The following is a 13,982-nucleotide window of genomic DNA, read 5'->3' as shown; positions in this document are numbered from 1 at the left end:
CCACTTCACAGCAGTCAGAATGACCATCATTAAGAAGTCTACAGATAAATGCTGGAAAAGGTGTAGAGAAAAGAGAACCATCCTACACTTTTGTTGGAAATATAAATTTGTACATCTCTGTGGAAAACAGTATGGAGATTACTCAAAAAACTAAAACCAGAGCAACCATATAATCCAGCAATTCCACTCCTGAGCATAATAGACACATAAATCTCTTATTCAAAAAGATACATGCACCCCTATGTCATAGCAGCACTATTTACAATAGCAAGACATGGAAACAACCTAAATGAACATCAACAGATGAATGGATAAAGATATATACAATGGAATATTATGGAGCATAAAAATTGAAATAATGCCATTTGCAGCAACATGGCATTGGACCTAGAGATTATCGTACTAAATAAAGTAAGTTTCAGAAAGAGAAAGACAAATGCCATGTGATATCACCTATGTGTGGAATCTAAAATATGACACAAATGTACTTATCTATGTAACAGAAATAGAATCACAGACATAAAAGAACAGACTTGTAGGTTGCCATAGTGGAGGGAGGGGAAAGGAGGCATAGATGGGGAGTTTGGGATTAGCAGATGGAAACTATTATGTATAGAACAGATAACCAACAAGGTCTTGCTTTAGAGCACACAGATCTATATTCAATATCCTGTAAAACCATAATGGAAAAAGATATGAAAAAGAATAAAAAAGGGAAACTTTTAAGTTAAAAAGAAAAGCTGCTGTGTTGTAAAGGAGATGTTTGAAAGTAAAAATCTCACTGGTAAAAGCAAATATATAGTAAAAGTAATGGTTAAACCACTTGAAAGCTACTATGAAGATTAAAAGACAAAATTAGTAAAATGAACAATTACTGCAATAATTAGTTGAGGCATATAAAATATATATCAAATATATAACACATGGGGTGAGTAAAAATTTATTTAGAATGCCAGCAATGTAAAACAGCAACTTTTAAGTTGCTTTATATGTATATACATAATTTATATAATAATCACAGAACAAGCTGAGATATTTTGATCATCACCCCTTTTGGTAACTAAATCACTGCAGATGGTGACTGAAGCCATGAAATTAAAAGACACTTGCTCATTAGAAGAAAAGTAATGACCAACCCTAGACTGCACATTAAAAAGCAGAGACATTACTTTGCCAACAAAGGTCTGTCTAGTCGAGGTTATGATTTTTCCAGTAGTCGTTTATGGATTGGACTATAAAGAAAAGCTGAGCACCAAAGAATTGATGCTTTTGAACCGTGGTGTTGGAGAAGACTCTTGAGAATCCCTAGGACTGCAAAGCGATCCAACCAGTCCATCCTAAAGGAGACCAGTCCTGAATATCCATTGGAAGAACTGATGCTGAAGCTGAAACTCCAATACATTGGCCACCTCATGCGAAGTTGACTCATTTGAAAAGACTCTGATGCTGGGAAAGATTGAAGGCAGGAGGAGAGGGGGACGACAGAAGATGAGATGGTTGGATGGCATCACCAACTCAATGGACATGAGTTTGAGTAAACTCTAGGAGTTGGTGATGGACAGGGAGGCCTGGCGTGCTGCAGTTCATGGGGTTGCAAAAAGTCAGACATGACTGAGTGACTGAACTGAACTGAACTGAAAATGACTAAATCATAAGTCAAAATTTTTTTCATAATAAAAACTTTTTGTCAGATGGCAACTCCTATCAGTTCTTGCAAATCTTGAAAGTAGGAACTATTTCAGTGTTTTAATATCTCCTCTTCAGAACAAAAAGGAGGAAAAATTCTCCATCTTTCAATGTTATTAAGACAGCTTGAGTCTATACTGTGCCATGATTAGTATGAAGAAACCAAATGATGCTTTGTCTTGATGATGAATATATTCACAACAATTCGAAATTAAATCCAGTAAAAGCATAAAAAGATATCTCAAGACAAATTCAGATATAATATAATTGGTTAATATTTTTCATTTATATTCACCCCTTTTTTGAAACAGAGAATGATTTCTTACAGGCCTTACTTTTGATGAGGGAAAGAACACAAGGAGGGCAAGAAAAATAGGACTGACAATGCCAAAAATGAACTTCATCTCAGGAAACAGGGTGGTGTTGGGGCCTTTGCCCATTGCTATTTATTTTCAGCCAACCTCCCCTCTTCAGGACCATATGATGGGGGTGGAAGCCAAGTAACTAAGAAATACTTGGATTTATTAACCATTATTCTGGAAATTCCACTGAATCACAGTACCCAGAATCTGTGCCTTAGGTTTACTCGGAGTTGACAATTAACAACCACCAGATGGCAGCAAACCGCAGCTATGTCAAGCGTTTGCTTCTGGAGACAGACGCCTCCAAGAATACTGATCAGTTCTGAAAATCCTTTCTTGGATGATACCATTGACTCTACAGTAACTAAGTACTACTTTTAGGGGAAAAGATATTTTGATACTGATAATAGTAATAATAATAACAGTTGAAGCTAGTATGAACTGAAAAACGTTCTTGTGCCCAAAGCTTAATTTATAATATTTTATGTAAGCCTTAACATCTAAGTAGGGAAAATAATAGTGTTCATTCAATCTTAAAATCATTCAAAAAGTTTTCAAATCTATGCTCAGTGGTACGTAGCCTTACAGCTAAGCTATCTGATACTAGAAGCAATACTCTTATCTGATTCTTACAAATGAGGATTGTAAACAAATCAATGATTTACTAAATGCAAATAAGAATTATTTTTAATGCAAAAGAATGAAGTTCACTGAAATAATGAGTAATATTAGCAGAGAAATTTTTGAGAAAGATGTATCCCTATTAGGTATTAAATCCTATTGTGCAATTAGCATGTGATACTAGCATGAAGAGACAAGCAAATCAATGGAAGAAAACAAAGAACTTGAAATGCATCTAATATGTATAAAATGTACCACATGATCAAGGGCTTCCCAGGTGGCACAGTAGTAAAGAATCTGCCTGCCAATGCAGGAGATGCAAGAGACACACTTTCTACTCCTGGGTCAAGAATATGCCCCTGGAGGAGGAAATGGCAACCCACTCCAGTATTCTTGCCTGGAAAACTCCATGGACAGAGAAGCCTGGCAGGTTACAGTCCATGGAGTCGCAAAGAGTCAGACATGACAGAGCACACACACAAGGTACTACATGATCACAATAAAAAATCTCACAAACTAAAATAAATGATAATTTCTTAGAAACTTTGATATAATTTGGGGCCCTATTGACTAATATTTTACCAGAAGACCAGTAATTTCTTGATCCTGCCTGACTTTGCATCCTATCACAAATTATCTGATTTATTTGCCCAAAGTGACAGTACCAAATTATCATTAGCATCATTATTTTAATTGGTTGGAACTGAGTGTCAAATTGAACTAAAGCATTTGGGGAAGCCATGAGTTCTTGAAGTAATTCCCCTTTTGCCTAAATTCAATTGTTAGTATTAGTTTATGGAAGAGAGGAAAAAACCTCGTCACTATGGAATTGAGTACAACCCATGTGCAACACGATGTGTGGGCTTCCTTGTGGCTCAGTTGGTAAAGAATCCACCTGCAATGTGGGAGACCTGGGTTTGATCCCTGGGTTGGGGAGATCCCCTGGAGAAGGGAAAAGCTACCCACTCCCGTATTCTGGCCTGGAGAATTCCATGGACTGTACAGTCCATGGGGTCACAAAGAGTCAGACACTACTGAGCGACTTTCACTTGCACTTTCATGTGTGAGACAAAGGAAAAAGAAAGAAATAACCTTCTGGTCTGACCTGACATGGATAATTGTCAGAACAGTGACAAACAAGTCTATACAATTTTAAATAAAACAAGTGGTTCTCTCCCATTTATCATTTAGCTTGATTAGATTCCTAGATTCTTATTTAGTATTCACATATATATTTAAAGAAACAAAATAAAATTATGGCAAAAACTTTTACTTCCCCTTTTTTTAAGAGAAATATTGGCAAGTTGATAGAAAAAAATTAGGTCAAGACCTCAGTCTACCTTATATTGAAGAAGTATTTTATGATAACCAATATTTTAAATTAATATATTAAAATTAGCATTAGAAAGTATTTGATTTTCAGTGCATAAGTATATGTAATAGTTTAAAAGAGAAGACCCATAAATAAAACTTTATTAAAATATCCTGCTCTACACCAAAAATAAATTGATTAATGTGTTTAATAGAAATACAGGATATTATTTATACACATAATAAAAGAAGAATGGTCAAATTTGTTATAGGTCCCAGACTGGCTCCATATCCATACTTCCATTCAGAAATTGATTGTTTCTAGGCTGTGAGACTATATTTTTAAACTATGCCACCTGCTTTGGAAGATATATTTGGGTAATTAAATCCTGGAGCCATACTGGTGAAGAGTGTTGGCTACAGCAAACTGCCTAGTTTCAATTTCCTCAATTGAAAATCATTATTAAAAATGATTATGACCTATAGTACCTGTTAATATGTATCAGCCTTTATTATAAACATTTTATACTAAGATGAAAATGGGGAAATGAAAAGTAGTAAAATATTATTGACACATTTTCCATATAAATAACTGTTTCTCAAATACTATATGATGGGCTTCTGTTTTACAATAACTTTATGGATGATATACCTCAGAATAAAACCTGGATCTTGGAAAAGAATAGACCTTTCATCATAAGTGTTCTATGTAACCAAACATTAATATTCCATTTTGCCACTTACTCAATGAGGCTGTTATCTTGCTCAGACAAATATCAGTTTAATTGCTTTGTAGAATTAAAGTTTTTTTCCTGATTTAAGTAATAATTATTATATCTCTTGATGAAGGTAAAAAAGCTGTCTTGAAACTCAACGTTCAGAAAACTAAGATGATGGCCTCTGGTCCCATCACTTCATGGCAAGTAGAAGGGGATAAGGTAGAATCAGTGAAAGATTTTATTTTCTTGGGGTCTAAAATCTTTGCAGACAGTGACTGCAGCCTTGAAATTAAAATACACTTGCTCCTTGGAAGGAAAACTATGACAAACCTAGCCAGGATATTAAAAAACAGACATCACTTTGCTGATAAAGGTCCATATAGTCAAAGCTATGGGTTTTCCAGTAATCATGTATGAATGTGAGGGTTTGCGGGGAGCCAGCACACGAGATCCCACCCATGACAAGGTTGTGAGGAGGAGACCTGACAAGCAAGGCCGATCAGGACTTCAGGGATTTTGAAAAGCTGCCCTGATGCTCACCTTAAAGATGATCTCTGTCTTTCTGATGCTTGCTGTATTAGACTACTCCCTAATTTCTGTGACACAGGTAGAAGGCCTTCCTCGATCTCTTTCCAAACAGAATCAACTTAGAACTTTAATTAATATGTCCGCCGGACAGTGGTATCCTATAAGATTATCCAGGATGAAAGGAGTGTTTCAATTTAGACCCCTCTGCTGGCATTCTAGCCTGCTTGGCAAATGCATATTAACGCACATGACTGCTCACGACACCTTAATCATAAACAGCATAAAGAACCTGATCACATAAAGGCCCTAATAGGCACAGAGCCCTTCGGGGGTGAGGAAGCCCTATTAGAGAACATAAAATATTATTCTAAACGTGGTTATAGTTAAAGATTTATAGAATAAGAGTTTAGAATTGTTAATTTTAACCAGGAATGCTAAACAGGGGCTGCCTCACCGGAGCTGCAGAGCTAGATAAATTTAGCTGATAACTTCTGCAAAAGGACTGACCTTTGTGTTCATTAAAGAATAGATTACGGAAAACAGCTTTGCATTCACCTAGGTCATAGGCCCCAAGGCCAGAAGATAATGTACAAGACCTTCATAAACAAAGAAGTATGCAGAAAACACCCTGGTTTCGTGAAGAACAAGCTGATGTAATGTTAAACTATCTTCCACTTAGAAATATACTAATTTAGGGTATAAAAGCCATGGTAAAAAATAAAGCATTGCCAGACTCTGCTGCACCCCACTGTCTGGTCACTCTCTCTCTCTCTCTTTCTCTCTCTCTTTCTCTCTCTCTCCCTCACAGACTTGGCCCTATCAAGGCTGGTCTCATGTCTCTCTCTCGCCGACCCCGTTCATCCTGAGGGTATCCCCTGGATCCTGCCAAGGCTGGACCCCAGCAAGGGTTAAACCATAAAGAAGGCTGAGTTCTGAAGAATTGATGCTTTTGAAATTGTGGTGCTGGAGAAGACTCTTGAGAGTCCCTTGGACTGCAAGGAGATCGAACCAGTCAATCCTAAAGGAAATAAACTCTGAATATTTGTTGGAAGGACTGATGCTGAAGTTGAAGCTCCAATACTTTGGCCACTTGATGCGAAGAGATAACTGTTTGGAAAAGAGGCTGAAGCTCGGAAAGATTGAAGGCAAAAGAACAGGGCGACAGAGGATGAGATGGTTAGATGGCATCACCGATTCAATGGACATAAATTTGAGCAAGCTCCAGGAGATAGTGGAGGACAAAGGAGAATGGTGTGCTACAGTCCATGGAGTCAGAGAGTCAGACATGGCTTAGCAGCTGAACATCAACAAAATATATGTGTGAACTATGGTATAGTATTATTCACACAGATACAATATTATTCATTCAGATATAATATTATTTTAATGAGTAAAAGCAACCCTTAATATTTACTTCCTAATCAAGGTAATATTGAAATGCAGATATTATTATCACAAGTTGAGAACACACATGTTTTCATATGTCCTAATCAAATAAAATAATGATCTATGTACCTAAATTATTAAAAATATTTTATAAAGCAGCAAAATATTTATTTTTATATATGCAAATATCTTTGGCATAGTAATTTTGCAAAAACAAGAATAACGATGACATTTAGAAAACACGGTTTGCCCATTATGTATTATAATAACATTACAAATATGAGCAGAGAATCATTTACTGTGTAATATTCTTTTCACAGCATCTTTCACATCCCTGTTTCTCAGACTGTATATTAGAGGATTTAACATTGGGATTACAAGGGTGTAGATCACAGCTACAAGCTTGTTCTCTTCTGGAGACGAGATGGCTCCAGGTTGGGCATTCATGAAGAACTCAGTCCCGTAGAATAAGCTCACCGCTGCTATATGAGAGCCACAGGTGGAGAACGTCCTACTCCTGCCATGGGTTGAAGGGATCTTTAGGACAGAAGAGAGGATATATGCATAGGAAACCAGAATGACAGTTGTGGTGGTGATGATGATGAGAGCAGAAAGAATACACAGACCAACCTCGTTCACAAAGGTGTCCACACAGGAGATCTTGATCAGGGCTGGGACATCACAGAAAAAGTGATCCAATCTGTTTTCCCCACAGAAACGCAAACTGAAGGTGAAACCTGTTTGGACTGCAGCATTGATGCAGCCACAAGTATAAGAGCCGGTTACCAACTGAACACAGAGTTTTGGGGATGTGTGCCCAGGACACAGGAGTGGGGAGCAAATGGCTGAGAACTGACCACATGTCATGACAGCCAGAAGAAAGCCCTCAGCGGTGACAGACAGAGCAAAGGAGAAAAACTGGACTGCACAGCCTCTGTAAGAAATTTTCTGTTCACTAGACAAGACGTTGGCTAAAGTTTTGGGAGCAATGACTGTGGAGTAGCAGAGATCTAAATAGGACAAGTTTCTAAGGGAGAAATACATAGGCATTTGAAGTCTGGAGTCCATCTTAATGACAACTATCATGCTGATATTTCCCACCAGAGTGACCACATAGACCAGCAGGAATCCTAGAAACAGGAGGATCTGTAGCTTTGGAGGAGTTCTAAATCCCAGCAAAACAAACTCAGTCACCTCTGAGAGGTTCCTATTACACTCACTCTTCATAACTGAGGTATGGCTAGGACTGAAGAGATGGTTACATAAACAAAATGAGTGATCAGAATACGTTATAGTAAAAATAAGTAGGAACCAGTATGGAAAAGATTCATTTCATACTATGTTGTCCCAATATTTTACAAAGCACCAATGAATATAACGAGATTGCCTTTCTTAAAATGTTATACTAGTGAAGAGTTCTGTCTGATTAGCCTTTTTCATATACGCTCATTTGTAAATAGTGCAGATTGGCTGTCCAAGTATGCTTTGGTAAAGTGGAGATTCTAAGAAAATATCTGGAAATAAGAGCCTTCCCCCACCCTGGATTTATTATCAGTTTACTGCTGTTGAAAGTTGCTTCCATGGATGATATTCCTCACAGACATTATAATCCACTTTTTTACCTAAAATAAAATCTGTTCAATTCATAATCTCATCTTATTATTGAAAAATAATATGTAAATATTATATTTGTCTTTCTTACATAAGGAGGAAGACTCCAGGTCCTCACAACAGCATGATTCTTTCACACATTTATATCATATCCTTGTTTCTTTCATTTTTTGTCCCTGTGGTGACATACAATTTTAGGGGCACAGTTTTCTAAGAACAGAATGATTCTTGCTGATATTTCACAATGAAATCAGACTTTCGTGTTTCCTTTTGTTCCTTCCTACTTTTCTTCTCTCTTTTGCTTGCTTTGGATTTTGCAAATTAGAATGCAAGTGGAGAATTCTAAGATCTTGACAGAGATTTTCCTGTCTTTTCAGAAACAGGCAAATTTAGTTAGAGATACAATAATATGTGCATATGAGTGATAAGCATATAGGACAATTTAACAATAGCTTCTAAAGAAAAACTATGTATTTAAACAAGCTTGTATTATTTAGATTTATGCTATATGACTATAAAACATCCTCAGATTAAAATGCAGTGAGAGGTAAGGAATGGAAGTAATATTTATTCTAATTTTATAAATGGGGAAATTGGGACAAAAGCAGATTTAATTGGTTTAGAGTCATGAGGTTTATCGGCATAACGATTTTTTTATTCACTAGTCATAAAATGTAAAAGAAAACTGGCAAGCAGTAAATTTAAAACTTGTATACTATAGAAATATCTTTTATAACCTTATGAGAATAGAAATTTATAATTTTATCTATAATTATAGTAAATAAATAAAATTATATATGATCTAAAAACATAAAATGTCTCATAATGTTTCTTATAATTTTTGTAATTGGAATTGCTACGGTTTTAATTCTGACATAATTTTAAGATAGTTGGAACTATTAAAGTATATTAAAATCAATTTGGAGCAGTTGCAATATCTACTCTTTTAAAAAAAATAGTGGTTAACAGAAATGTTGACTGACAAAATTTTAATAGAATACAGAGCAATGGTCAAAATGCATTCTGGCAGTGTTGTCAACTACAAAATGTATAATTTTCTTAAGATTCATATTTTATAGAAAGTTTTTGGTTTCAACAGAAAAATTAAAAAGAATGATGTAGAGAAATATATCTAAAAGAGAAGAGAACTGAGAATAAACAACTTAAATATAAAATATATTCTTAAGAATGGGTACCACTTCTCATCTTAGTAAACCCTCTACCATAGTTTCTGTATTATACATTTATGAAGAAACAACAGGAAGAAAAGAAGCAAACCTTTAACAGGAAATTTTTCTGCATGGTGAATTTCATTTCCTTACTGTTAAGATCATGTCTCAAATTGCTAAGGTGAACAACTGCTAACACAATTTATAACTTATCTTTCTTTCTCTTTTTTGTTTTGTTTACTGTAGTTTTCATTGATTAAACCAATAAATATACCTGGAATGGGAGGGAAGCCAAAAAATGGTGGACACGCTCTCTGCAAAGTATTCATCACGGACTAAGGTCTCTCTCACCATTACTATATTTTGTATCACAAGGTAAAAATTAAAATGAGAGAAGAAATTATTAATTAGAAAACTCACAAGACCATTAGAAAGTTAGAAGCTCTCTCTAGAGGCTGTATGATCTAAACTTCTTAGAGAACAGAATTTTTAAAAAGTACATGTAGATGAGAAACACTTGATTCTCTTTTCATTTTCGTGATTTAACACACAGGGACATTCATGATTTTTCATTAGAATGTATTACAACCTTTAGTTTTGAAAACACGTTTCTTTACTGTGAAAACTTCATGCTTGTATTAAGATTAGAACAGAGAGAAATCTAATCAGTCAATGGGAGTAATGTTGGTAAAGAAGGAGTGATATTTTTAAAATATTATTGGACTATAATTGATGTAAAATTTTGTGTTACTTTCTGCTTACAACAAAGTGAATCGATATACATATACATATATCCACTCATCTTTAAATACCTTTCACATGTAGGGCATTACAGAGTATTGAGTAGAGTTCCCAGTGCTATACAGTAGAATCCTATTAGTTATCTAGTTGACATTTAGAAGTGAGGATGTGTCAATCCCGGTGTCCCAATTTGTCCTTTACCCCCTGTCCTCTCTTGACAACTATAAGTTTGTTTTCTACATCCATGACTATATATCTCTGTTGTAAATAAGTTCATCTGTACCATTTTTTGATTCTGCATATAGTATATAAGTGACACTATATATTTGCTATTCTCTGAATTACTGCACTAAGTATGACAGTTATCTATGTTACTGCTAGTGACATTGTTTCCTCATTTTTATGGCTGAGTAATATTCCACTATATATATCTACATATATATATATACATATATACACACCACATCTTCCTTCTCCATTCCTCTCTCAATGAACATTTAGATTTCTTATCCTTCCTGGCTGTTGTAAATAGTGCTATAGTGAACATTGGGGAGGATATGTCTTTTTGAATTATGTTTTTTCCTGGGGAAACTTTGAAGTTACATAGGTATTAGGAAGATCAGAATGTCATAGCTTTACCTGTGATTTCAAGGCACTAGAAAAGGGGTGTAAAAAGATCTCAGAAGTCTGAAAGTCTTTTCATGGCTGAGAACCATGGCAAGGTTTCCGCACTAGGTGCTGGAACCAAAACGAGAAACAATACAAGAAGCAGACTGAAAAAGAAAGAAATGCATTCATCGCCCACATCCTCACTTCTGCCTTTATAATGTGAAAGCAACCAGGGAAAATAGATAACTGAATGAGTCTGAGGACTCAACACATAGACTATAGAACTCTGTAGGACTCACTACTCTAGAATATACAAAGATTTCTCAACAAATATTTTGGGAAAGTAGAAATCTTACATAATTTTTTAAGACTCCACATTTATATTCTCTGCATTTCAAAATGTGCATTTCGAAAAAGCAAGAGAGTTCATTAGGAACAATTTTTTTGATTTCTTCTGTAAGTGACATTCATCAAGAGACTCTTTAGTTCTTCGTCACTTTGAGCCATAAGGTTGGTGTCATCTGCATATCTGAGGTTACTGATATTTCTCCCTGCAATCTTGATTCCAGCTTGTGCTTCCTCCAGCCCGGTGTTTCTCATGATGTACTCTGCATATAGGTTGAATAAGCAAGGTGACAATATACAAACTTGACGTACTCCTTTTCCTATTTGGAACCAGTCTGTTGGTCCATGTCCACTTCTAACTGTTGCTTCCTGACCTGCATACAGGTTTCTGAGAGGAAGGTCAGATGGCCTGGTATTCCTATCTCTTTCAGAATTTTCCACAGCTTATTGTGATCCACACAGTCAAAGGATTTGGCATAGTCAATTAAACAGAAATAGATGTTTTTCTGGAACTCTCTTGCTTTTTTGATGATCCAGCAGATGTTGGCAATTTGACCTCTTGTTCCTCCGCCTTTTCTAAAACCAGCTGGAGCATCTGGAATTTCACGGTTCACGTATTGCTGAAGCCTGACTTGGACAGTTTTGAGCAATACTTTACTAGCATGTGAGATGAGTGCAATTGTGCGGTAGTTTCAGCATTCTTTGGCATTGCCTTTCTTTGGGATTGGAGTGAAAACTGACCTTTTCCAGTCCTGTGGCCACTGCTGAGTTTTCCAAATTTGCTGATATACTGAATGCAGCACTTTCACAGCATCATCTCTTAGGATTTGAAATAGCTCAACTGGAATTCCATCACCTCCATTAGCTTTGTTCATAGTGAGCTTACTAAGGCCCACTTGACTTCACATTCCAGGATGTCTGGCTCTAGGTGAGTGATCACACCATCATGATTATCTGGGTCATGAAGATCTTTTTTGTACAGTTTTTCTGTGTATTCTTGCCATCTCTTCTTAATATCTTCTGCTTATGTTAGGTCCATACCATTTCTGTCCTTTATTGAACCCATCTTTGCATGAAATATTCCCTTGGTATCTCTAATTTTCTTGAAGAAATCTCTAGTTCTTCCCATTCTATTGTTTTCCTCTATCTCTTTGCACTGATCACTGAGAAAGGCTTTTTTATCTCTCCTTGTTATTCTTGCTAACAGAAGAGTCTGAAATACAGTACTTGGATGCTATCTCAAAAACAACAGAATGACCTCTGTTCATTTCCAACGCAAACCATTCAGTATCATGGTAATCCAAGTCTATGCCCCAACCAGTAATGCTGAAGAAGCTGAAGTTGAACAGTTCTATGAACACCAACAAGACCTTTTAGAACTAACACCCAAAAAAAATGTCCTTTTCATTATAGGGGACAGGAATGCAAAAGTAGGAAGTCAAGAAACACCTGAAGTAACAGGTAAATTTTGCCTTAGAGTACAGAATGAAGCAGGGCAAAGGCTATTAGAGTTTTGCCAAGAGAATGCACTGGTCATAGCAAACACCCTCTTCCAACAACACAAGAGAAGACTCCACACATGGACATCACCAGATGGTCAACACCAAATAATCAAGTTGATTATATTCTTTGCAGCCAAAGATGGAGAAGCTCTATACAGTCAGCAAAAACAAGACCAGGAGCTGACTGTGGCTCAGATCATGAACTCTTTATTTAAGCCAAATTCAGACTTAAATTGAAGAAAGTAGGGAAAACCACTAGACCATTCAGATATGACCTAGATCAAATCCCTTATGATTATGCAGTGGAAATGAGAAATAGATTGAAAGGACTAGATCTGATAGACAGAGTGCCTGATGAACTATGGACGGAGTTTCGCGACATTGTACAGGAGACAGGGATCAAGACCATCCCCAAGAAAAAGAAATGCAAAAAAGCAAAATGGCTGTCTGAGGAGGCCTTACAAATAGCTGTGAGAAGAAGAGAAACAAAAAGCAAAGGAGAAAAGGAAAGATACACCCATTTTCTTAGATAGAAAGTTTTCATTTGATCTCTACTCTCCTTCTTTGGCTCTTTAAAGATGGTAGCCTATTGTCTTCTTTTTTGAATTTTTCTGACAAAATGTCTATGCTTTAACTTTTATTTGATGATGTATAATCTTTCATTTTCCTTCCTGCTATTTTGACAATATTCTATTTTTCACCTGCTTTCAGAAATTTTATCCTCATATTCCTTCATTCAGTTTTATTTCTGTTCTTTCCACTTGGGTCTTTATGAATTTTCTTGTGTTTGTGTGTTCAGAGTTGTCATCCACTTTGAAAAGAAGACTTGCCCATTATAATTTCAAATATTTTCCATTTCTCTCCTTTTTCACTTATATGAGTTACATTTTCTCAGTTATCTCTGAATATCTGTTAACCTTTTTATTATAACTCTATGCTTACGTTTGATTTGTTTCAATTGCTATGTATTCATATTTAAAATCTTCTTGAATTGTTTCTATTTTCTTGGGCATTGCAGCCATGTGTTGCTACTATACACTATCATAAAGTAGTTGGCTCATAGAATCACTACAGTTTGGATTTTGTCATGGAAGGCACATCTCATCGTAGTTTTTTGCTCACTACTAGATGTGGTAGCTTTGCTCACAAGTAGATGAGGAAGCATCTTAAAGTCATTATTTTTCAAAGTTCAGTGATCTTTATATTTGTAGGATAAGTACACACTTCAGTGAGATTCTTATTCTTTCTGCATTAAAATATATTATTTGTTAATATTGTGTTTAGATCTTTTGAAGGCAAATTTATGAGGGAAGGTTGTGGTCAAGACGGCAGAGTAGGACAACCTCGAACTCACCTCTTCCTACAGACACACCAAAATCATAACTACTTACA

General features: G+C 35.9%; 1 protein-coding gene across 1 annotated transcript; it reads right to left on the bottom strand.

Annotated features, from left to right (window-relative positions):
* Positions 1 to 6,904: 6,904 nt before the first annotated feature.
* Positions 6,905 to 7,840, bottom strand: LOC133043139 (olfactory receptor 9S13-like). Its single transcript, XM_061123993.1, has one exon. It carries the CDS (start codon positions 7,838 to 7,840, stop codon positions 6,905 to 6,907), a length of 936 nt encoding a protein of 311 aa, XP_060979976.1.
* Positions 7,841 to 13,982: the final 6,142 nt, after the last annotated feature.

Source organism: Dama dama, chromosome 22 (genome assembly GCF_033118175.1).
Source record: "Dama dama isolate Ldn47 chromosome 22, ASM3311817v1, whole genome shotgun sequence".
In the NCBI taxonomy this organism is placed as follows: Eukaryota; Metazoa; Chordata; class Mammalia; order Artiodactyla; family Cervidae; genus Dama; species Dama dama.
Note: the sequence above shows the minus strand (reverse complement) of the source record. Positions and strands in the feature narration are given on the sequence as shown.